Source organism: Seriola aureovittata, chromosome 11, assembly GCF_021018895.1.
Source record: "Seriola aureovittata isolate HTS-2021-v1 ecotype China chromosome 11, ASM2101889v1, whole genome shotgun sequence".
NCBI classification, from domain to species: domain Eukaryota; kingdom Metazoa; phylum Chordata; class Actinopteri; order Carangiformes; family Carangidae; genus Seriola; species Seriola aureovittata.
The window spans coordinates 24649640-24675292 of NC_079374.1; the positions used below are offsets into that span (position 1 = coordinate 24649640).

General features: G+C 40.2%; 2 protein-coding genes across 6 annotated transcripts in view; both read right to left on the reverse strand.

Moving 5' to 3' along the window:
- Nucleotides 1-17351, reverse strand: part of LOC130177811 (nck-associated protein 5-like) — a 72771-nt gene extending 55420 nt beyond the window's left edge. Inside the window, exons 1-2 of one of the 3 annotated variants that reach the window (XM_056389779.1) lie at nt 16521-17338; nt 2650-2785 (exon numbers count right to left, since the gene is read on the reverse strand). In XM_056389779.1, coding sequence (XP_056245754.1) covers nt 2650-2678 — 29 coding nt within the window. In that variant the 5' untranslated portion in view covers nt 2679-2785; nt 16521-17338. Of the gene's footprint in view, nt 1-2649; nt 2786-16520 lie in introns of all 3 variants that reach the window. The other 2 variants (XM_056389778.1, XM_056389780.1) reach the window with 2 other exon arrangements.
- Nucleotides 17352-17748: 397 nt separating this feature from the next.
- On the reverse strand, nt 17749-25419 carry ftcdnl1 (formiminotransferase cyclodeaminase N-terminal like 1). Of its 3 annotated transcripts, XM_056389786.1 has the most exons (7): nt 25320-25419; nt 24176-24294; nt 23796-23891; nt 23142-23297; nt 22289-22477; nt 21167-21291; nt 17749-17956 (listed from the first exon to the last, which is right to left on the reverse strand). In XM_056389786.1, exons 2-7 carry the CDS (start codon nt 24288-24290, stop codon nt 17882-17884), a joined length of 756 nt encoding a protein of 251 aa, XP_056245761.1. In that variant the 5' UTR covers nt 24291-24294; nt 25320-25419; the 3' UTR covers nt 17749-17881. The 3 variants fall into 3 exon arrangements, with proteins under 3 accessions (XP_056245761.1, XP_056245759.1, XP_056245760.1); XM_056389784.1 differs by lacking the exon at nt 17749-17956 and having other exon boundaries at nt 20816-21291; XM_056389785.1 differs by lacking the exons at nt 17749-17956; nt 25320-25419 and adding an exon at nt 25224-25310 and having other exon boundaries at nt 20816-21291.
- Nucleotides 25420-25653: the final 234 nt, after the last annotated feature.

Sequence of the window (25653 nt, forward strand, 5' to 3'; positions counted from 1 at the left end):
ACAATCATTTTCTGTGAGAAGAAAAAGTTGACTAACTAAAAGAACATTGCTTTTAAACTTTGATGTAACATTTTTAAAATAGCACTTCAAATGTTGCAACGGCAAATCACTCTAAGATGATTGTTGTGAGTTTAAAAAGCAGTAATTGCCCAATGTAGTATCAAATTGAAACTTGCTACGTTTTTTCATGTGTAAAATATCTAAAATATCTTATTCTGTAAATAAGATATGAAACAGAAAAGAGTCTCCAGAATCTCACCAGCACCAATTAAAGGTCCTTAGAGAAGAGTGTTTAAAGGTTTATCACCAGTAAATTAGTATTTTATCAGAACACTGAAAGTGAGGGTTTGCTTTAAAAGGCTGCTTCATGAGACGCTGTCTGCATGTAACAGGATTCAATGGAAATAAAATATAGAATAAGAGAATGTGATTTTAAATTTTCCAATTTTAGGGATACATAGTTATATGTTTTAATATTATAAGGTGTGCTCTATAGCTGACTGACACATCATCCAATGCTAACAAGCAAGGAGAGAGAGAGAAAAAAAAAGAGAATATCTAATTTCCTTAAATACTGGGCAGCAGTTCAAATATCTTCTCCGTGGAAGGGGAGAATTAACTTACAGTCACAAATCATCGGGGCCTAATCTCACACTTCGCTGAGCATATGTAGATGGGATCAAACTTGGATCATGAGGGGCCGTCAGCAACCTAACAGTTGGCTGGACATAATGCCTGGTTATTATTTCCCTTTATCACATGCTGGGAGGGGAGATCAATAAGTTGGGACACAGTGGTCGTCTCTCGCTGCAGAAGGTTGACACTTCATATCAAGTTTTACTGTCCAATAAAACTGATTAGATTTTTTTCTCTACATATCGTGGGCTCTCAAGTTAATGAAACTGTTGAAGGGGCCCAGCGCTTCATCACATTTGGTGTTTGGCCTTTGATGGATGTATGCTATGCATTATGTTTGTTGCACTGTTGGATGGTTTCTGTCATTGAGCTGTGGCTTTTAATCTATTGTTTAAGATATAAGTTTCAGTGACAGAAGGGAAACTTTCTGAAACACTGTTCTGCACAGAAAAACCTCATGTCACTGGACAAGCTATGGTGTTGTACAGTTGATGGTTTGAGCGTATTGAGGGCAACACTGTCTCACATTTTTCATACATCTTAAAATACTCAAATCAGCTCCTACATTAGTCCATAACTATCATGGAGGGCTAGTGGCTGTGCACTAGTGATGCGCGGATTACATCAGTTACATCCACAGGCACTGCTGTTAATCTGCAGATCGGGTGGGCCAGGTAATAAAAACAGCGGATGGGTGAAATAATGGGCTATATAATGTATGAGGAAAATATGAATTACATTCCGTAAAGTGTGAACATATTTTAAGCTTCATTTTTCGTCAGGCATGAATTGGACTCTGTGTTTGGACTGCGGAACTTGTTATTTTTGTCATTTATATCAGGCGACCAGCTAAATGTTGTTAATTTAGAGTTTTTAAAGCTCCATATTTTCCTCTTCTTCTGTGTTTTATTTGAAGTGTTGATCCATAAGAAGATATATCTGTGGTTTTAAGACATCTTCTTATTAATGTAATGGAGAAACAAAAACATTTCTTTCATTTACAGTTAAATACAAGTGCATTTGATTGTGTTCTGGTTAAATACAGAAAAAAACTTCAAGCTATCTAATTACTTATAATTTACCAAAAGTACCATCTCTCCCTAACATTAAACAAAGTGTCTTTGGTGCCTAAACTTGCCACAGACAGGACTCTGAATGTGAACCCCAGTCTCTGGTGTGAAAGTCGTGCGCTTTGTACAGCCACCATCCACCCCAACCACATCCTGGCGACTGTGCTACCGTTAATGAATGAAGCGCTTCATTCGTGGTATAACCTGCACGTTTAAAAAATGATGCTGAAGGGGCCCTGACCAAGTATCTGTATGAGCCAACTTGGAAGTGAGAATGTGTTTATAGTGGCATACAGTTTGTGCAGCTTACCAAGGGCACAAATTAGCTGTATCAACAGCAAGGCAAGCAATCAGCCGCTTACTACCAGCTGACCTTATGCAAAAAATGAAATCTATCAGTATCTTTTTACTTATCAGTAAGTATTCATGATTTACAACATTTTATTTATCTAAAGTCAAATTGATAATTCTCTTATGAGTTTCTGAAACATCTCCTGTTTCATAAGTGTGTTGCATATCAGCGATTTTCTACCCCTCTTGCCCACAGCCATGAAAGGATCGCACAGAGAGAGATATAGATTTGTCTATTCTGTCATTTGTAATCATTTTTTCATTTTTATAAAAAGAAAGGTTATTACTTTACTTGACTATGAAAATACTGGTGAAATGATTGCAATTTAAAACAATTCTTTGTCCTAACTTTTGGCCTAAAAGATATACCAATTTAGATATACTGGTACTCATGCTAATGTTTCAACAGTTAAACATCTGTGCTCTGTGCTTCAGCTCCACCTGAATTGGAACCAGATTTCGTGTAGCTCCCTCTGGAGCCACAAAAGGCTCATTACATCTTTTTTTTTCACATCCATATCAGTACTCCCCAAGACCTGCAGTAAAGTAACTGTATTTCAGCTTCAGCAGCCTGGTGTGGTGAAGGTGCTACCTGGAGAAGTGCTGCTGCAGTGTCACCATCTGCCACCCGCCCTGCTGAGACTTCACCCTCTCCCTTCTCTCCACGCCCAGATGTTGTTTGTTATCCAGCTGGGGATTATTCTTATGGATCGGTCTCTGTGGCGTAGCTGTAGGGGAGACGCGTAAACACAGTTAGTTTGTTGTTAATCTTGCATATCATAATCACATTTTTGAAGATTTCAGACATGCAGTGCATCTGTTGTTGTCTGTAAAAAGCACAATTTATCAGCAAGTTTGGAGAAGAGCCGGACCAGCAGGCAGCCTCTCCTCTCTCCACCTCGCACACTCTAATTTTGAGTTAGCGTCAACATGTGTGTTTTCCCCACAGCTGACAGGTTGTGAGTTAGACACACTCCTACTCATGACATTTAAACAGGGCCTTGAGGTAAACTGTCATTGTGGAAGCAAATACCTGTATATCTAAAAAAAGAGTGAAGGATGCCCCCGCACAGTTCTGCTAGAAAAAGTCCAGGTAGTTAATATTATAATAACCATGTTTCCCTTTGGCTCGTCCTTCGGGTGTTCACCTGTCCAGATGTTGCTGAACTGAAAAAATCTGTGCAATGGGTTCAAAAGAGATTTAACATTTCTGTGACTTGTTCATGTTGTAAGAACACAACACTGTACAGTAGTGTGATATTGTCTGTACAATGGCCTGATAAACCTGACAATAACATGGTAATACCTCTATGAATTATTCTGAGCATGTTAAATCAGCTTGATGTGAATGTTCATGAAGAAAAGGTAATTTCTTCTATTTCTATGGAGAGATATGAAGTGGCCTGCAGAGGTGTCAATCAAATTGATAATGGATCCCTTTTTTTCTCTTTCTATAGTGACAGCTTCTTGCCACCAGTTTGGCTCCCTGTGACACACTTTAGCCATCACACTCAATTGTTCCTTTTCCACTATGGAGTGCAGCAAGTACAAAAACAAAAGCTGTTGAATTACATTAAGTCCTGTGACTAATTCCAGATTTTATAATTGCTGTAGTTTCTAGTCAGCCTTGACTCACTGATGCTGTTTTTGAATTTTTACAGGAAAATCAGCTTTAATTCAGACCAATGGTTTTGGTTCATAACAGTGTCCCATATAGGCCTAGTATAAAGGCAGATGTCCATGTGTAGTTTGATTATAAAGCAGGTTTAGGTTCTATATTAATACTGTGAAAGTTTCAAAGCCTCAGTCCACAGAGAAATGCACACAGCCTGTATTCAGAAACTGAGCATTAAAACCAGCTGTCAGGACTTCTGTAACTTTGTGATGTCACAACAAAACAGTCACCACTCTCAGCCATGCCCCAAGCCCCGCCCACCTGGACCCACCATCCAACCTTGCAGGATTTGGTTTCTCTGAGTGTTTTACCTGAAATCTGCTATATTTGTATTAGATCACTCAGAAAACAGTCAGCCAATCAGAAGAGAGGCTCAGAGCCTCCTCTCTTCTGATTGGCTCACCAACCTGTTGTTACTAGAGCTCCAGAGAGAAGCCTGAGAGAGGAGATGTAAAACTATGTCTAGGGGAGTAAGTCCAAACTAAACTCTGCAGGATGAAGTCCACTCTTTCAGTTGCAGAGACCAGGGGACATTTTTACAGCAGTGACTTTCTGTGGATATTTCTTGTAATTAAACTTGGTTAAACTCTAGAAAGGTGAAGAAACTCTGTCTGTAAAGACACACCAGCTCACATTGACAATAACCATGATTTATTAGTAAATTAATGAAGAACACTGAAATGTGCTCATCATTTTCCAATCAAGTAACACAGGAGTTAAGACGCCCAATCGAGGCAAGGTTTCCACTGGCTTTGTATCGGCGAGCAGAGACTTCACGGTCAGTACAAAAAGGTCATTCAATTAACAGCTATTCAGTGTTTTTTCATTGTATAATTACACCTGATCTGGGAACCAGCTCAAAAAATAACAAAAAGAGTGAAAGAACAGTAATTTACTGCAAGTGACAAACAGAATGATAACAATGTATCATCCTACATGTCAGGGTCAATGTGCTACAGGCCTACAGTAAGCTGATGAAAACAAGTTGAGGTTTTTCACTCATTAAATGCAGAGTCAGGGAGAAAAGCATTAAGGCAAACAGAGAGAAAAGCTGAGCAGATATGGTTGGACTGGTGCCTAAATATGACCTAAGCTTTTCCAGGTCTTTGGAGTGTTTATTTTTAAATCCTGGCAACTTTACATCCTGGAAAGGATGTAAAATTTGAACCAGCACTGCCATCTAGTGGTGTTTACAGATCACTACCACAGGCAGTCAGGTGCATGCAGGATCACTGCACTTTAAACATAAATCAGAGAATGAAAGGTCATGTTTTGTTTTTGGAGCAGATCATCACATGCTGTATCTGCATGTTATAGTTTTCACACACAGGATGTACAAAAAGACATTCAAAAGAAAGACGTGTGCATCTTTTTTGCCTATAAGCATGCAATGAAAAGCAGAATGCAGACTATCCATTGACAAAACATTTAAAGGAAGAACATGGCGGGAATGACTCTTTAGTGTTGGGGATTTGGAAGCATCCATTAGGGTTTGGGACTGTTTTACACAGTCCAGAGAAACGTTTTAAACTTAATACAACAATACATCCAGGCCTGAATGAGGAAACTGATTTCATAGCCTTTTTTAAAACACAAACTGTCTCACATGCAGTATGTTTTCCTCTGTGCTGACAACCTTTGTTTACTGCTTCATTATTTGGATTAAATTTGTTCACTTGTTTTGTTTCACTCCTTTGGTTTGTGACTTTTTAGAGAAGTACTTCTCCTCTTGAATGATTTTCAATATCATCAATATCAGTATCACATGTGTAAAAAAAAAATAAAAGAAAAAAGTGCTGCTTTAAACTCTACCTCTAAAAATCTACCAAGGTAGAAACTGCTCTTTGTTATTATTAGATTCCATTGAATCAGAAGAAATTATCACAATCTCAACTGTAACAGGCCTGAGAGCTGCCAGAGAGAAAACAACACTTTACATACATGTTTACACTATCCCTACATTACTAATGTTTACAGCCAAATGCACTAGTGATATGTATTTGATTGCAGTGATTTATCACCATGGATCCATGGCTGTTGTCATTTTCATTTAATTTTTACAACACATTGAGCCTTTGTATCTGGAAAAACTGTATAAATTCCTCCATACAGGGTTACAGTGGGATCACATTTTCTTGCTAATAAAAGAGATTTGGCCCCTGGTGCCAGGATGTATCCATGTATCTGATGATGTTTGTTTGTTTTTTTTTTATCCTATATTCCAAATTGCTCCTGTTTTGTTGTACATGAAGATTTCAACCTTTCTTTTTTCCAGGAACACCTCAATTGTTTCTCAAGTGTATTTTAAAATGTATAATTTGAGCATACTACTGTTTTTGAATATAGTTTTCCAGAAGAGTAATCAGTTTTTTTCACAGTCATGTCATAGCAGGAAAAGCAGGAGTGAAGTGAATGAGTGAAATAATGGCTGCATTCAGATTAAGGCATTTCAGTCCCAGTGTCCTTGCACTGCACATTCTGCCTCATGGAGAAACTTGAATGGAAGATCTGTGTTTGCACAAGACTGCTGATGAAATTACCGGATTTCTTTTCACTTTATTGTGACAATAAGAGCCGTCATGCTCCCTTCTACAATTTCCATATAAAACAGTCCAATGGTAATGCTGAGGTATGTTGTTCATCCGAGTCTACTCTCATGGAAACACAGTGTTATTTCATAAACTTTGGAGAAGTTTGTGCTTTTTTTTTTTTTTCCTTAAGGCCTTAAGGCTGAATCAGTTTTATCCTGTTTTCTTCTTACATCTTGAACTGCTCTTTAAACAATACCAGGGTTACATCTGGCAGCTTTTTGCACCAACATGAATGTGTTTCTCAGTACTCGGCCAGTAGATGGTGCCCTTCATCCATTTTCTTCTGCAGTCTTGCATCATCTGAATGTGTCACCTGCTTCCTCATGTGCACGTCTGTTCATTATTAGATCTTTTTTTTTTTCATTTTTACTGTGTCCATCTGACTAACATGGGACCTTTAAATGAGTTAAATAAGCTTTTATTTATAAAATAATACATCTGTTTGAAAGGAAACCTCAGTCAACATGCATGTTAAAGAAAAATGATCCAGTCTGGAAAAGTGTTTCTGATTTGTTAAACAAATCTTATTTCTCTCTCTCTGAAGGTCTTAAGTCACAGGGTTTGCTTAGATTTGAGACTAGATTCATGTGTAAGTATGGAATCCTGAAGTACCTGCCGCGAATGTTGTAATGAATTCGTGTGAATGCTCAGTTTGAGCTGCAGATCAATTGTAAAGTGTCTCATTTCCAAAACAGTGGAAATCTCATTTAGAGCTAAACCTCCTCAAACACCCACAGTGATGTTGTTTCTACAGATCAGTCTTCTCTGTGTTTCCCTGGGGCTGTATGGAAATGTCACGTGCACACTGAATACAATGGGCTGCTGTAAATGCACATCATTATGAGTCCATTACATTGACGGCTCTCTATTCTTAAACAAACAGTTCTTTGGACCAGATCTGACCAAATATACAAATGTAACAATCACCAGCTCAGATTAAGTTCTGTTGTCACTAAACTATAGGTTTCATTCATTCATTCATTCATTCATTCATTCATGCATCTCAATGACAGTGAAATAAAGACTTTCACTCACAAAAGAGATGGAAGTATAAAGGATTTAGGCAGTGACACAAAGTATGTCTAGAAACCAAAACCACAGTCCAAGAAAACACCATGAGGGAGAAGAACTAATGCAGATAATAGGTGGTAACGTGTATTCTACTGCATATATATAGTTTATATTAATGTGCATGTAAGCTGTCAAATAAATGTGGTTAAGTAAACAAAAATGATTCCAACTGAAATGTAGATGTGCAGTAGTTTAAAGGGGAGTAAAATGGACAACAAAGCAAATAAACTATTAGAGCTAGAGCTCAGTGCACTGCAACGGAAGATAACATAAGCAAATAGACAAAAGGAAAGGAAATGAAGAAAACGGCTTCGACTCTTTCATAACATGCACTGAATATGTGTATGTATTCAGAATATTAAACCTCTCTTTAGCTGCTAAATCCTCCACTGTGTTCGCCAGTTGGTCTCTAACCGTGTCTGCTGTTTGCTGCTGAGCAGGTTGAGCAGTTGGTTTTTACATATTTGCTTTTACATATCTTCTTTTTTGGAAACGACACTATGAGAGCAGTGAGAGTGAACCGGAGGAGGAACGTTGCGGGTCGAACAGATAAACAGTGAGCTGAAACTCAGCGTAAAGCTCAGTGAAGTCGAGGGGAGCTGCGGATTCAGCTGATAATTCTCTGTAGCTTCATCATGACAGGAGACACAATTCACATCGTCAGTATGTTTTCACACTAAAAAAATATCAACTCTAGCTGCTTTAAACTAAAATAAATGTTTTAACATCACTGGCAAGTAGCTGACTGCAGCTCATCATGTGTTTATCAGTATTTAGCGTCCCTGGAAACTCGAATTCAGCATGACTTGCTTCAGACATGAGATAAAAATCAATCATCTCACTCACAGACAGACAGCAAATAACCAGGCTTCCTAAATATTTATCTCCTCCTTTACTTCTGCTTGTGTGATTTTTCTTTGGCTCAAGTTTTCTTCCTGTAAGCAGCCATGCATTGAGCTCCCAGGCACCATATAAGAGTAATAAGAGAAAACTTTCAATCCATTACAGGTGAACAATGACCGAAACCTGTGTTCAGTAAAACCATCCACAGGAATAATAAAAAACAAAAAAACAAAAGCCCCTTGCATCTAAATTCCCAGTTACATGTAAAGCCATTTAGCTTTTACAGTCTAAATGAATTGATCTGAATCATCTATACTACACTATAACTGTAATGTGATTGTGATGTAACAGTCAAAGTCACACTGATCACTGCTCTCACATTAGATGACTTTCAGTCCACATAAGAGCTTCTATTACAGTCCTTATATGTCCTAATGTGCTATGAGAGCTCCTAATGTCTCTCTACGTCAATTTGAAAATGTATTGTAATTTTCAATCACAGTAATGCAGAAGAAAAACACGGCTAGCGTGTGTTGACTTAGGGACCCTTCAGTGAGGGAGGCACTCCAGTGTAAATAGTGTAATTACATGTCTTCCTTTTGGTTGGGTGGGAGGGTAAATTGGTATAATCAAGGCCGCCGCTCAGCCTCTGGCATTGATGTTGAAATGAATTAGGACAGGACCTTGCTGAGATTTTGCCCCCTGGGTATTTAATGAATACATACTTTTCCCTCAAATCACATCCTGCTGATATAGTGGCGAGCCAGTCCTGTGACTGTACCATACAAGTCTCACTGGGAAATGAGTGGTGCAGGAAATGTAGACGTAAAAGCGGGCTTTGGGTTCACTTTTAGACTTCAAGCTCAGACGTGTAACCCAGACAACTTACGCTGTGCGAACCAGGAGAACAATAACTCTGTGTGTTAAACAGCTTTTGTTAAGTATAGTTTTCATTCCTCACTGTCATACATTCTTATCAGAGCCTACTGTCTTTGTTCAATTTCTATCTTTAATGTCTTTCCACATTTATGTACTTCTCTATGTGCTGCTACCACTCATATACAGTGGGCTACTACAATTTGAATACATCAAGGTCTCATATAGTATAAAGGCAGATGTCTATGTGTTGTTTGATTATAAAGCAGGTCTAGGTTCTATATTAATACTGTGAAAGTATCAAAGAGCTCAGTCCACACAGAAATGCACACAGCCTGTATTCAGAAACTGAGCCTTAAAACCAGCCGTCAGGACTTCTGTAACTTTGTGATGTCACAACAAAGCAGTCACTGCTCTCCCAAGCCCTGCCCATCTGGACCAACCATCCAACCTTGCAGGATTTGGTTTATCTGATTGTTTACCTGCAATCTTCTATATTTTTATTAGATCACTCAGAAAACAGTCAGCCAATCAGAACAGAGGAGTCTCTGAGCCTCTCTTCTGATTGGCCCACTGACCTGTTGTTACTAGAGCTCCAGAGAGAAGCCTGAGCGAGGAGATGTAAAACTACAATCAGATGCTTTTTGGTTCTTAAATCCACAAATATATCTTCTTATGGATCAACACTTCAAATAAAACAGAGGAGACGTGTAAATATGGACTTTTAAAAAGGAAATCTGTCAGTCTTTTAGGCAGGTAGGTATACTGTATTCACTGTATTCACTATATTGATGTATGGCATTTAAGAGCATAAATGCAACAGGACAAGAGGAGTCTACAGTCATGCTGTGCTCTCTGTGGGGATGCACTTGAGGTAAATACTCATATCAGTATGTCAACAAACTGTCAATGACAATGATAGCATGTTGATGTTAAGCAGGTATAATGTTTACCATGTTCACTAACTTAGTGTAACATGTTAGCATGGTGGCTACTTAGCACTAAACACAAAGGGTGATGGGATGTCATTTCTGCAGATATTTGGTCACAAACAACAATTCATCCTTTGGTGAACAGGAATGTCTGTAGCTAATTTCATGGCAATCCATTCAATAGACAGATATAACAAATACTGCACTCAGTCAACCACAGACACTAAAGACTGACAAATTTACCACGTGCAATAATTAACATACACCAACTGTGCAGTATTCCTTATCTGCAGCTATTTTTTATATACCATATATATATATATAAATACAGTATATATATCGCAAAGTCAGTAGGATTGATCGACTGAAACATCTGTACAAAATTTGACGATAATTTATAATTCTAATATCTATAGCTAATTTCAAGAACAGCTGATCCGAAGCTGTAAGGGTATTATACTTTATTTTATTTTACAAATGTCAGTCTCATGGTGGCGCTGGAGGAAAAGGTCAGGGGATCACAAAAGTCAGTAGTCCTCCTCCAGGGACCATGAATGTGTCTATAAATTTTTCATGGTAATATAATAGGTCTTGAGATATTTCAGTCTGGGCTAAAGTGGTGGATCAATCAACTGACAGACAAGCGTTGCCATCCAGCCGCGATGATACTACGCTAATAATAATAATACAGTAACTGCAACCACTAATATCACAAGCTGCTTGTAAAGTGGTGGATGGTGAAAACAACAAACACCACACACCCCTGCAGTGCTTGTAACTGAAAGAGAAATGCTGAAAGAAAATGAACGTAAATGTCTAAATGAATCTGAATCCGTCTAAATCAGGCCAGTATTTGAGAGGTTTTTAATTGATCTGGTAAACACTGAAATATTATGCATCCCTCTCTGCTTCCGTTCCATAAATAGTCCTTGGTTGAGATATTTTTAGTAGAAAGCTATTTTGTATGCATCCTTGATGTTGCAAAGGTTCTAACTCACTGTAATGGCGTTACCATTCTGTCGCTCCTCCAGACTCTCATCTGATTCTGCAGAAAACAGTCAAGTTAAATCTTTGATGAGGAGCTATTTATTACAGATTAGGTTTTTAATTTTAGTTTTTGTTTATTCAGGGAGTGAGTCAGCTAAACACAGACGCTCTTTCTCAGCTCTACTCTGCTGAACATGTATTTAGACCTGAGTTTCATATGCTAGAGCAGACCATTACTAATACTGACACTTTTATCAGTAAAGGATTTGTTGTTCAGGTTGTCAAAGTCTTTAAAACTGTATTGTGACCATCACCCGACCAATAGCAAAATTATATATGATTAAAAAAAAACAAAAAAAACATTCACAGAATTATCATCCAACTCTACACAAGATTTGTTTTATCCTCTTTTAGCTCATTGTTTTGGTTTTACAACTCACAGATGAGTGGGCCAGTCTGAGCTAGTCACAGCTAAAGTGCAGCCATTAGCAGCCAACGAAGATCTTACAAACCCACTGTACACTCATCAGCAAACAGCAGATGGTAAGTTGGCAACTAGCTTGCGAATATAGTGAAGCATATAGCAGCTAAAGAGGCAGATATGTTGGTGGAAACCAAAACGGAGCTAAAAGAAAAGTGAGTATTGGATTTATGTTTATCATCCAGGACAACAGGACGCCAAACAAATATAAGACTTGTCTGTGTTTTCTGGTTGTGTAAATTAACAACTTTGTTTTGACATGTTAGCAATTACAATGTCAGGAATCCTGACATTAATTATGTCATATTTGAACTGTTATATTCTCTTTGTTTTACATGTGATTTTCCTACTGTGACGTGAAAATGTGAAAATGTCTTCTGTGAAAGGAGCCTGTCGACTGATACCGAGGTTTACCAGGAATAGCAGCAAACACAGCTGTTTACATCTGTTAGCATGTTTCATCTCCGCTGTTTGTTGGATGACTGTGACGGTGTTAACTGTTGCTACAGTAGGTGTAACCTGGCAAACCAATCAACACTCTCAGTAGTCGAATGAGACAGTATCACAACCCTAAATATGCCGTTTTAGTGTTTCATCACCTGCAACCATGCAACACAAAACGGTTACCAACTAATATATTATGATTATCAGCTGAATTCATAATTTTTGCTACTTGGAAGCAGAAAAACATCAAAACCAGATGACAGATGCAGCAAGTATCAACTAAAAAAACGCCAACAAATTACATATCAAGCAGACATAGTTAACTTTAAATTCAGGCAGAGTCATGTTTATTGTCCCAAGTTCAAAATCAGCTCTCCTTTAGCTCTGGTTTGGTCTCCACCAACATTTAAGAAAAATATCTGGGCGTTTTTCTTGATATGCTATTTTTTTATTTTATTATATTAGTATAAGGACATATTTTTTGTATTTTATGTTTATATTTTATGTTTTCATCTTCATCTTTATAATCTACTTTCTATTCTTTGCAGAGGGACCAACTGTAACTTAATCTAATTTCCCCCTGGGGATCGATAAAGTATTCTGATTGTGATTGATTTATTCATTAGCTAGTTGCTAATTTGTAGTAACACTGCACAGAAGCAATGTTTAATTTATTCATTTTTATTCAACTTGTGCACATGGTGTTGTCTGTGCTGTGTTTTAAATGTGTATGTGTAAGACTGATGACTCTTTTTACTGCAAACCAAATTTACCTTGCGGGTACAAATAAAGTAACATAACCTAATTTTCACTTGAGTTTTTTTCTGTTGAAACAGCTGTTGAGAGGTTAAAAAGAGTGGATGAGAAAATATATATATATATATATATATATATATATATATATATACTGCACATTTGCATTCAAAGCAATGGGCTAACAGACGCTATAAAAATCTACATAAAATTGATTCTATGTTAATTTCAAATATATTGATCACTGCAGGTTTTAAAGACTTCTTTACAATGGCTTCTGAAAGAGAACATTACTCACTCGTTACCCACATTTTCCTGACCAGTGCGGACACTCAGCCGATAGCCCTCCCTGTCAAAACCTTTCTTTAACCTTTAGGCTACCGCTGACCCCTTTTATGCGGCTGCACAATGCCCTCATCTAGTCTCCCAATCGAATGCATTAGATTGTCTGCTTCAATGCACCAAACATGAAATAGATGCAGCTGCAGACAATGGTTACCCCCTTGCCCTGAGCTACTGTACATCATCCACTCCTGTTTAAAGGCCTTCTATACATCGAGGTCAACTTACCCATGTTGCTACAATAATACTTTTCATATGTCCCCTCCCCCTCTTGAATCTGTCAATAGACTCCATAGTATCATGGCAGAGCCGAGGAGATGGCACAGGTCGCTCGGCAGCAACAGAGGCAAGACTATGAGAATTCACAAACCCCTTATTTTTTAAACTGGTTGTCATATCAGCGTGTGATAGGTCAGGGGCTGTGTGGTAATTATTTTTGCCATGAGGGACAGGGCCTAGTTGTTCACTTGTCTTTTTTCACGGTAATTCACAGCTGTCACTTTTGCTTCAGCACTCTACTTAGCCACATCTCCTGTTAACTCTCTGTTGAGCTAAGAAGCTACAGCACCATGAACGCTCTGATAACCAGTCTGGTGTGCACTGAAACACTGCTGTTCCTACAACTGGCATTAGCGCTACACCTACACAAACATACTGTAGCCAAGCTAATAGTTTGTGGTACATGAGAACAAGAGACACGTCTTGGTGATGCGGAGTTAAACCCTTTTTTTAAAAACTGTTACCTACAGATTATTCACTTTATGGTCCTTAGGTCAGTTTAGTAACATCAGAACATCACTTTAAGTGGAGCCATGTTTGCCATGAAGAAGGTCAATTTACACTCACCAAGCACTTTATTAGGTACCTGTGCATCTACTTATTCATGTGACAATCAGCCAATCATATGACTGCAGTGCAGTTCATAAAATCCTGCAGGTCAGGAGCTTCAGTTAACGCTCACATCAAACATCAGAAAGAGGAAAAAAGGTGACTCAGCGACTCTGACCGTGGCCTGATTGTTAGTGTCAGACGAGCTGGTTTGAGCTTTTCTGAAACTGTTGTGATCTGGATTTTCGCACACATCAGTCTCTATAGTTTATTCAAAATGACGTGAAAAACAGAAACCATCCACAATGAGCAGCAGCTCTGTGCTCTGAGGTCAGAGGAGAATGGACAGACTGGTTGGAGCTGACAGAAAGGCTACAGTCACTCAGATAACCACTCTTTACAACTGTGGTGAGCAGAGAAGCTTCAGAGTGAACAACACGTCCAACCTTGAGGTGGACGGACTACATCAGGTAAGTCTTCCTGTCACCAAGACCAGAAACCTGACACTCACCAACACTGGACAAATGAAGACCTGGTCTGATGGATCTGGATCTGTGCTGAGTCAGCAGATGGGAGAGTCAGAGTCTGAATCTATGGAGACAACCTGCCTTGTGGAGGTGTGGTGGTGTGGGGAATGTTTTCTTCCTAACACCAATCAATCCTGGTCTGAATGTCTCAGTCTGTCTGAGTATTGTTGCTGACCATGTTCAACCTTCATGGCCCCAGTTCACCATCTTCTAATGGCTCCCTCCAGCAGGATCATGCTCCATGTCACACACTGGCTTCGTCATGAACGGGAGATTGGTGGCAGCATGAATGTGCAGCTGACCAATCTGCAGAAATGATGTGATGCAAAGGAGGAAAGTTTCCAACATGTTGTGGAATCTATGCCACAAAGGACAGAGAATGTTTGAGAGCAAAGGGAAAAACTACCCAGTGTTAGTGTGGTGTTCCTAATAAAGTGCTCAGTGAGTGTGTACACACACAGCAGAAAATTCTGGCCCAGATTTGGGTCTGTGTTGCTGCCGGCATTTTGTAGGCTGCAATAAGACATTCAAATTTGTATCACTGGTGGTGCCACCATTAACATGATATGATGTTTTACATTAACATTTACTCATTTCACAGACACTTTTATACAAAGTGACTTACAAGTGCGGGACATCACTAAAGCTTCAGTGCAGTGGGAGACCTTGGTGTATGTACTGACCACTATTACATCTATTTTAGATCACAGTATGTCAGTATGCCGTTTCATCACATGTGACTTTTGAGTATCTATGGCGTGAAGGTGAATCAGTAAAATCTATGAAAAAGTTAAAGTTCGTAGGTCAGTTGAATAAACTGACTAAAAAGGACGAACTGAAGAAATCTTTAAAGCCTAGACGTGACACGGTTTAGGTCTCAAAATGATAAAACTGCAAGCTGACTCATCTGTGTATTTGTAAACCTATAAGCTGCCATCGCGCTTCATCGTGCTCCACACCTCTCCGACATCAGATTAGGGGGCTGTGTCTCTACCTGCCTGAAACAATCCACGAGTCACTCACACCATGCTGTGATTGGCCGGCTGTGTGGAGGTGAGGAAGGAGCCAGGGTTTGAACTTCTGTCTCTAGCGCTCTTTCTTGACACAGCTAATTGATACAGCACTGATCATGTGAACAACCGACAACTCTCTGAATGTCTTTCAGAGGAGCTTTCTCCATGTTTAAACTATACCCCCCCCCCCCACCACCACCACCACCACCACCACTACCCCCCACGACAGTTGCCTTTTTAAATAATGCCGCTGGAATTAAAAAATCTCGAGCTACTGAATCAGCATCCAAAGGAAAACAAATGAATAGAATAATCACAAGTGAAAACACTGAAGTCAGCGCTCTACACTCGTCATCACACAACATGTGCGTTATTTTAACCTTTTTCTAACCTGTTGACCTCTGTCTGACCTCTGGTATAATAAGCATGTGATCTCTGGTGGTAGAGGACATGTTGATCTGTGATGTATCCTATCAACTTTTTAAGGACACTGAGTGAAATCAGATTAAACTGAACTGAACAACACTGAGCTGACCTGAGCTGAACTGCACCGCACTGACCAGAGTGGAGGAGGAGCCGACTTGGTTGACTTTCATTTGGGATCCAGCCGAATAAAATTCATCCTTGTAAATAAGAAGGAACAAATAGTCGTGCCCCCCCCCCATGTCCATTGTTCCCTCCAAGCAGACAAAAGGCAAATGCTTTCAGAGACCAAAAGGACTTCAGTAAATTATTTATCCAGGTTTCTCTGCCTTTGCCATCTTAGCCCACTTTCTTTGGCACTTTGGGGGAGGCGCAGTTACTTGTTGCTCACCATGATATCTCCCAGGTCATACATTATACATGGAGATACTCTGCATTTTGCATGCATACAATATGGCATTCAGTCCAGCATCACAGCCTGAATGTGAAGCCTCTGAAAATAAAAGTCCAAATAATGTTTTTGTTTTTGTGTTCAAGAAGGAAAACACAAACTGGATCTTCATGGTTGTAGTGATTTGTAATGTATTCATACAACACACAGGCACACACACAGGCAACACACTCAAAATCCATCAGCTTGACATTTGAGCACGCAGGTCAGAGCGGTGCATCCTTACCCTGCCGGTTGCTGTGTGTATCCACGGAGACAGATGTCAGCAGAGGCAGCGGGCTGAGTGGTCTCTGCCGAGGTGTAGAGCATGTCTTGTCCGCATCACATTCACAGACCAACCAAGGAGCAGCCCGCAGCGAAGAGCCACGACTCCACAATCTGGGTCAGTGCCGCTGGAGCCATCCTTATGGGGAAGAAGAAGGTAGCCCACAGAGGGGAGCAGCGCAGACGTCACAGGCCCACATGGATCCTAGCATCCAGCCACAGTCGCATCCTCTGTCTGCAGCTGTTTTGGATCCAGATGCAATGAATTCCTCTGAGACTCAGATTGGAGCAAATCCATGAGGTTCTCACATCCACACACACACACACACACACACATACACACACACACGACGAGAGCTTTCTGCTACGAGAACACAACCCCGTCTGCACGAAGCATCGCCGCCTCACTGAAAGACCGTCTACTCCTCCTCCTCCTCTCCTCTCTGACTGCCTAATTCACTGCTTTATCGCTCTATTTCTGTCTTTCTCTGACGCTCACCCATATTTCCACTTCACTGCTCTCTCTCTCTCTCTCTCCCTCTCTAATTCTCAGCTGTGTCTCAGTGCTCCGCTCAGCCTGTGCCCAGAGGATGTTGAACATGTGTTCAGGGTGGGGGTTGGGGACTGCTGACTTCATAGGTGGCACGCTTACTTCCCACACTGATAGGTTAGGGAGGATGGCACTGCGCGGCGTCTAACTGGCAGTTGATTTAGATAAAATCAGCTTGGCCTCTTTTTTCTTGTAAATGTTCCTATTTTTGATTCAAAACATCGCGGAGGAGATTAATGGCTGTGATTAACCGTCACACTGCTCTCCATTGGTGGAAATCTGCAGAGTAGTAGAGTAAGGGAGGGACGGAGGAGGTGATTTCTATATGTGATGTGATAAAATCACTGTCATCTCACTAAACAGCCCCGCAGGACTGACAGCGGAGGGGAAAAACAAACCCTACAGGCTCAGAAATGAGAGTGTTGTTGTTCCCACTTACCACTACTGCCTCTTTCTAGACAGAAAAAGACACATTTCTCCACATTGTACGACAGGAGCAGAGGGAAAAAGGGAAAATGTGGGAGGCAGAGAGTGTGTAGGGGAGAATGGAGGGTGGGGGGGGGAAAGGGAAAGGGAAAGGGAGGGGGGAGAACAGAAAGCAGCAAGAAAGACAGAAAGAAAGGAGTGGGAGAGGGAGAGAGAGAAAGAGACAGAGAGAACAGAGAGCTTTGGAATATTTATAGAAGGCTGGAGACTGATGTAAAGAAATAAGCTCCTCTATTTCTGTGCTGTGACACACGGTCGCATCGCGGATGATACGCTGTCAGGCTAAGTCATATCAAAGGGATCCTATGGTGCTGCTGCTGCAAGGATGCACATAAACTGCGGCAGCATGCAGGAAGATACGTCTTTATTTCAAGCAGATTACACACCAACACACACACACACACACACATACACACACACACATACACACACACACACACACACAGAAAATAGATCTAGATTAGGCTTCAGTGGGGAAAGTGTCTTCTAAATGGATGTTGATTCAGAGATGCACCGCAGAAGGATCTCAGAGTGCACTTAATGAGGGAAATGATGGCCTTGTGACAATCATAAGAGCCATTAGACTGGAGTCACATAACCAATGAGTTTATTTGGGAGGGAGCGGAAGGAAATGAAAATGGGGAGGGGATTTTTGGGAAATATGAAATTCATTGGATTTATTTATAGTCTTCTTTTTGGTGGGATGAGAGGTGTGTGTGTCTGCCGTCACAACAAAAAAAAATCTTTTCACTGTTCGCTGAGGGAAAATTAGTTGAGTCAAAATGTATTTTATGAGCTAAGACATGCAATCTTTTTAAATTTAAAAAACGTGAGCGCATATGAGTGTGTGTGTGGGTTTCTGTGGAGACCGGGATACCTCTGGGCTTATGCTGTGACCTAGATTAGGCCTTGATGCTCCCAAGCCTGGCAGGCTGTGTGTGTGCGTGTGTGTGTGTGTGTGTGTGCACCATAAATAGCGTAAATGCATGTGTGCATGTGCACGTGTGGCTAGATGCAGAAGAGAGAGGAAGACAGGAGAGAGAAAGGATGTGTGTGTATGTATGTATGTAAGCATGCATGCGTGTGTGCGTGCGTGTGTGTGTGTGAGAGAGAAAGGGAGAGAGTCATATATGTACACATGGAATGAAGCTCCACTGGAGCTTGCTGTGTTGCTTGTAAGAGCCTCAGCTGGATGGCACACAAAGAGGTGAATGTTCATGCAGTAAGAGAGCTTATCTAAAGAAGTGTGCACACATTGATGAAAATTACACAGCTTCTGCCTCAAAGGGCAAAACTTACGTAACTTCAAACGCAGAGAAATGAAAAATTACACAACATAATGAAAGCGCAGTAAATTCAGACACCAATGCTAAAGCAAACCGATCTCACTGGAAGATTTTGTGATTCATATGACCACAGTTTATGTGTAAAATTGAACAGATTAGCGCTCACTCTGTATGCAGATTACTGGCATTGGAATTAGTAATTTCCTTTACATATGGAATGAAGTTAAACATAATCTTATGACGCATTTAATGGCTTTGACCCTACCTTTATGCTATAGTATAGTCCAAGTTATTATTATCTAATGACTCACATCCATACCTCCTCACTCCATGAATGTGCTGCTATTTAATACATTATACTGGCCTTATATAAGAAATGACTGGAATCATCTCGCCCCAGTTAATTCCTGACCTGTCCTCTGGCCAAATTTGCCTCCATGTTATTAAATGGTTAATCTTGTGCATCGTGTACGTACACTAAGTATAGAAGTTACAAGATAATATTAGTTTCATGTATGTTGATGGTAAACAGCCATAAAAACGATAAATTCCCAAACTGGGTTGTACAAGTTGGAAAGTTTCTCTGCGACATGTTCATCGAAACGCTGCCAAAGTGCTGGATGATTCTGTCCATGACTTGTGATAAAAATAGCTGTTTCACATGCACATATGGTTTCTCTCACACAGAGTCATGCGTGGTAAGGCTGATGGTGGAAAATGATGGGAAAACACTCATCAGCAGAGACTCATCAGTAAACACAAGTGTCCAATTTTCTCAAAACAGGAAATGACACACACATGAAAAGATTTTCTAAAGCCACTCTGGAGGAGGATATACTGTGATTCATGGTTGTGGTTTTAGGTTTGGTAGAAGGGAAATTCAAAAATAAAAACCCAAATCTTTTTTTATGTTAAGTTTCATATTAGGATGGTACTGAGCAGACAGGTGTGTTACGGGGGTTGTGGAAATATTTCCTTCAATTTAACTTGAAAATAATACCAGGAAAAGGATATTTAACGGATAAAGTTAAAATTTATTTACTGAAATATTTCTAGTAAAAAGGTTATCAAAGACAACTGCTCATCAGCTACTGTTACAACAGTATTAAGCTTTGAGTAAATAAAGTTTCATTTAAAACAATTAGTGCATTTACATTGCTGTAAACAATTAAATGAGCATTACACTCAGCGTAGTGAAAAATCCAAAGCGGTTGGCAAATGTTCAATTTAACTGTCTAAGTAGTGTACCTGTACCATGTACCTGTAGTAAAAGCAAGTTTGGTGTTTAGAGGTTGGTGAGACTTTTCATTTTCCTGTCCAAAACCAAAAAATACAAGAGCAAATTATTGATGGATTCAGCGGTGTGTTTATCTGCTTTAACATATGCTTCAAATATTAGCATGCTTGGTTAACTAGCTACGACACTACCCTAGCATGACTTCCAAAACCACAGAGCATAGTGTTAGCTAACTAGATTATTTTGTGGGATTAAACGTTAAATTAGGACTCAACAAAATCAAGGTTATGTTAAAATGAATGTGCTTTAATTACATTTTGTATCTATAATACTGTATTATACTTAGGTTAACTAGTGATACCCCGTGTGAGCATGTCTGGGGCGTGCAGCTTGAGCCTTAATAGCATTTTATGAGCATGATATTACGTATGTAGCCATCATGTGCATATTTAAGACCCTTTTAATGGCTTCTTGTTTTACTACAAGTCAGCTGGAAACATTACCAAGTCAGCTATAATATTCAACCAAACTGGTCAGTCGTGTTGTTAGTTAATTAGCTAACTCTGGATAACTACAGCTGATGAAATTAGCTAGCAATAGTTGAGAAACCTGGAAAAGCTTGACAGATGCGCCAACGGTAACAGAGGTGTTTAACAAATGATCCGTTGTCATGATAATTAAAGTGACATTGAACCAAGATTGTTTGAGGTTTTACTGGTTTAGGCAACGATTAGTTTTCACATACGGATCCTGCGCTGCTCTTTCCAGAACTCCGCAATCCCTTCAGACAGTGCTAACTCTGCTAAGCCCCTGCACTCACGGGGAGTGAACCCCACCAATGCCATGCCCTTCGTGCCCACCCCCTTCCTTCCTGCCAGCTCTGCAACCCTCGCTGTGATGAGGGAAGCTGGAGCGTGACAGTACAGCTGTCCGTCGATGCTGAAAGACGGCCAGGGTTCACCTGCAGTCAAGTGACTAGGCGTGCTCCCCTTCACACTCTCCACATTACAGGCAATTTCCACAGCACCCTCATGTGGCAAAGCCAGCACCTGCACTCCTGGTAGGCCCCCAGGGGTCGACTCTCTAATGGTTGTGGCGATGCTGTGTCCCATGGCGATGTCCTGGGTGTTGATAGTGACGTTGCAGTTCATGACGTATGGACTGGCCCCAACACCTGCAGGACATTAGGGAACACCAACAACCTGTTAGACATCCTCAGGCTTGTATTTCTTTAGTGAGAAAATTTAATTTCCATTCTTGTCGAACCCACTGTCCCTCATGCTCTCTCTTCTGCTTCTAGTTCAGTAAATGCTGTACTGCATTTCCCAGAATCAATTTCAATCAGCTCCATGAAATGAGCATTTACTTTGGGGCTTTCATGTATTGTTCAAGCACATCAGTGCAGAGAACAACAACACTGTAATTAGTGATTGTAAAAGGAAAACACAAAGACCCTCTCCAGTCAAGGATTTTCACCCTTTCTTTAAAATACAATGTGTGATAGCTGCATTGCATTATGGTTTATTAATCCTACAGTTGGTGGAGAGATTGAAATTTACATTTCTCCCTGTAAACATATCTTAAGAAGATACTGTCCATCAAACACCACTGAAGACCAGAAACACACTGGCAATGACATGACCAAACAGCAGTAATCCATAATAAATAACACCAGCAGCTTTTTTTGAAGAAGTCTTTGTTAACACAGTTCTTACACTACATGCCTCATGTGCGATAAAAGATGTTTGGTTGTTCTCCATAATAGCCGTGAAATGATCTCTCCTGAGCGTGCTAATGTGGCTACAATGTGAGAAATTGGAGAACAAAAGTTCAGCCAAAGCTAATTTTAGGCTTCAGCACTCTGAGTTAGCCAAAACAAGTGGTTATCTTTGTAACTGTACATATAACATGTGAGTATTGTATCGTAGGAATATATAATTAAAGGTGCAGCGCTTAAGTTGTTCAGATTTTGCCTTTAAAAGGGTGAAAATAAAGGAGAGAGACGGCCTCTGGTCAGGCTGTAACAATAACCGTGTAAATACAGAGATTTTCACCGTTGTTGTGTAATCCTGGCAAAGAGACAGTGTAACCTTCCTTTCAGGCTAAAACATTTACCTACATTAGCATGTCTGGGATAAAATTTCAGCGTTTCTCTCCCAGCTCTGGCTCACCTGTGAGGCCGAATCGTCTCTGCGGCTGTGGCCCCAGGTCGGGCCTGATCGCCTGCAAGTCTGGCGTCTTCTTGAACCAGCCCATCTCCTTCCTTCTCTGCGCCAGCCCCCGTTGAAGGGGGGAATCTGCCCAGCCAAACAGGAAGGCACTGGTGCCCTGGACCCTCTCTGTAAGTCCCTGAGCCACAGCTGGGCCGGGCAACAACACAGACATGTTAGTTAACCAGCAAATGGAGCGCATGTCATCACATGAGCGCGTGACAGACTAAACAGCTGAGGGGATACAATTCAGACAGAAGGGAGAAATATGCACACATGGACCATTTATTACATGCATGCACACATAAATACAGTGATTGTTAGTGAGTTTGCCAGTAGTTATTCTGCAACCCCACCCCACAGATTAGCAGTCTGAGTGCACACTTCAGGCATGCAGCTCACATGCTGAGTTCGTGGTCATTATCAGCTACACACGGCTAATAAGTCAGCTGGTAAACTGGTAACTCATCAACAGCACAGGAAGCAAAAGATGTCACATCATCAGCCACCAGCCCATTACAGTATATGTACATTTACAATATATCAGGGAGGTAGAAGGTAGTTTTTGGAAAAGGAATGGAAACCATAAACATATACAGGGTGTACTGCAAAGGAAAAATGTATTTGCATCACTGAGTAGAGTCCAAACATCCCCCTCTCTGTCTTGAGCAGGTGCTGGACAGAATACAAAATAGACTCTAGTAATGACTGTGCCCTGAAAGCTAATGAACAGATACAACATAGGATCAACTCAACCGACAGGGACATATTTCTAAGTGCACACAAACACACACATGCATAAATGGCTTCTCACCCCGAGCCTCTTTAGCACAGTCCTCCACTCGCACTTCCTCCCCCAGGGGGTAGATGGGTATGAGATCGACGGCACCCATACATGGGTGGACCCCCGTGTGAGCACACATGTCAATCAGCCCACAGGCTTTCTCACAGGCCGACAGAACCGCCTCCCCTGGAACACATCAAATGTTACATCCATCAATACTGTGCATCAAACATCCTGTCAGAGTGAGGACCTGATGTGATGGGTGGGAGATAAAACTTTATATCTGAAGCAGTCATTTTTTTTTAAAGTCACACCTTTGTGCATGAAATTGGGCTGATGTATTAGTCTTTAGGTGAGTGCAGGACATATGACTGTAAACCTTGACAGCTTTGTCTGCGTTGTCAGTTTGTTATGTTTCAGATAAGCATTCAATAAGATCGACTTTTTACTATGATCTTCGCCAGAAAAATGTTCATCCTGAATTTTTTTGTGTTTAAATCCCTGACAAAGCTTATTAAAGGATTTTTTCCCTCTCAGGGGATTGGAAAGCAGGGGACAGAGAGTGAATCCCTACTATAGCAGCAGTTCTACAACAAGCAGCTGACAAGCAGTGTAGGAAGATGAATGTAGAAATTGTGTATCCCAACGAGGCTTCAGCAAAAAACATAAAGATTAAATACTTACTGATAGAGTCGATGCTGGCCACAATGGTTATCACAGAGCGGTTATAGTCATGATCGTTAAAGATGTTCAGCACTGTGGTCCCCTCTTGTCTAACACCTGATGTATAATAATTACAAAAAAATGTTAGTAGTATAGCCAGAGTTTACTGCTATAGAGGCACTGTGGTCCCTAATCTCCAGAATCCACATCTGGTTCCATCACGGAGGACATGTGGAGAACATGCTGAGGACGAATCAAGTATTGTATTGTAACTTCAGAATAATGAAAAAAAAACAAAAAAAAAAACAAATGCTAGACATTTCATAACTTTACATAAAGGTCAAGTGTGAGCATATGTCATTACCCATAATTCTCTTGATACAGAATAACATTACACTTGCCTTCGGTGTTGTATAAAGCCGCTTTGGCCACAGTCTCCACCAGCTCTTTCCTGCGAGCCTCAGAAACATTGAGGAGACAAGCCACCAGTCGTCTGCCCAAGGAACTGGAGGCCATGTTACTGCAACCGCAACGACACTGAATGACTTAAAGCGCATTCTTAAATATGAAGTGCACAGACCAGCGTTAAGATGAATAAAATGTATAAAAATGAGCAGAGAGATACAATTCCCCACTCACAACTAAAATGTATCTGGACAGAAATGTAGCCAAGATAATGAATTTGTAAACTCAAGCGCATGAAGACAAATGTTAAAGTGAGACTATGTAATTTTTTTTTTTTTTAAATGAAGAGATGAAATCATTAACACTAAAACACACTGTTGCTTTGTTGAATACACTAACAGGCCTTTCTTCTAATATGTAACGTGGTCTATTATGACCAGTAGCATATGGTGGCTACTGTTGGCTAAAAACTACAGACACATATTGCTGTGTAACTGTTGTTCAACAAAAGTTATGTTTTCTCACTTATAGTGTAGGTGAGTCTAAGTCAATAAAGGTAATTTCTTCTTCTTGTTTTAAATCCACACAAACCTTTAAGTTTGGCACTGTATGCATTTGTGTTAGCAATTTTATGAACTTGGCTATTTGGCAATATGCGTAGTAATTCTTTACTGAATGCATGGCTGCCATAAACTATGAACTGCTAAATATAAACAGCTCATTCAAAGTCAATGATTGCCTTTAATGAGGATGCCATCTACAGACGGTTTGTGGAGCTGCCCTTTAACACAGAATAAGTAACAAAATACGTGCCTTTAAATGCAAAACAAACAAGCAAGCAAGCAAACAAAGAAACAAAACATTCATAGCACCTTAACTGCAAGGTTTACAAAAAACTGGTATAGTGTCTGTGCTATACAGAACATGTTCAAAGTCCAACCTGGTGTAAACTCACTCACTACATTTATCTAAGCCATGCAAGTCAAAAACATGTAATAGAACCTGAGACATCAGTGCATAAAGTTTGACTTGCGTTATATTGACCTGACACGTGTGGAGCATTCTCTGGTAGTGATTTCTCTGACTCAACACCAACAGAGCACTAACATTAATGCAGCTGCTACAAACCCATTCACCTACCAGATCCGCGAAAATCAGCACAAGTAGTTTTTAGCATGTGTAGCTAAAGAGTAGAGAGTTCACCTAGATGGTTCACTCCTGTTTCCGACCTACCGGAAACGTCTGTCTTCTGTCTTCAGCCTGAAACATTTTTTGCACAATCGTGTAAGTTTTCTCTGATGTGTGTTTAGTTTTCTCTGTTTTTGTTTAATAAATGATTTACTTTTTTCATACATGTATGTCTGCAAGTTTGCGGGGGACGATGTTGATAATGTGCCTCATATTTATTTTTACATGTATGTTATTTATATAAAGTTTTTATTCATTAATGTAATACTTTCTGTATTTATCTATT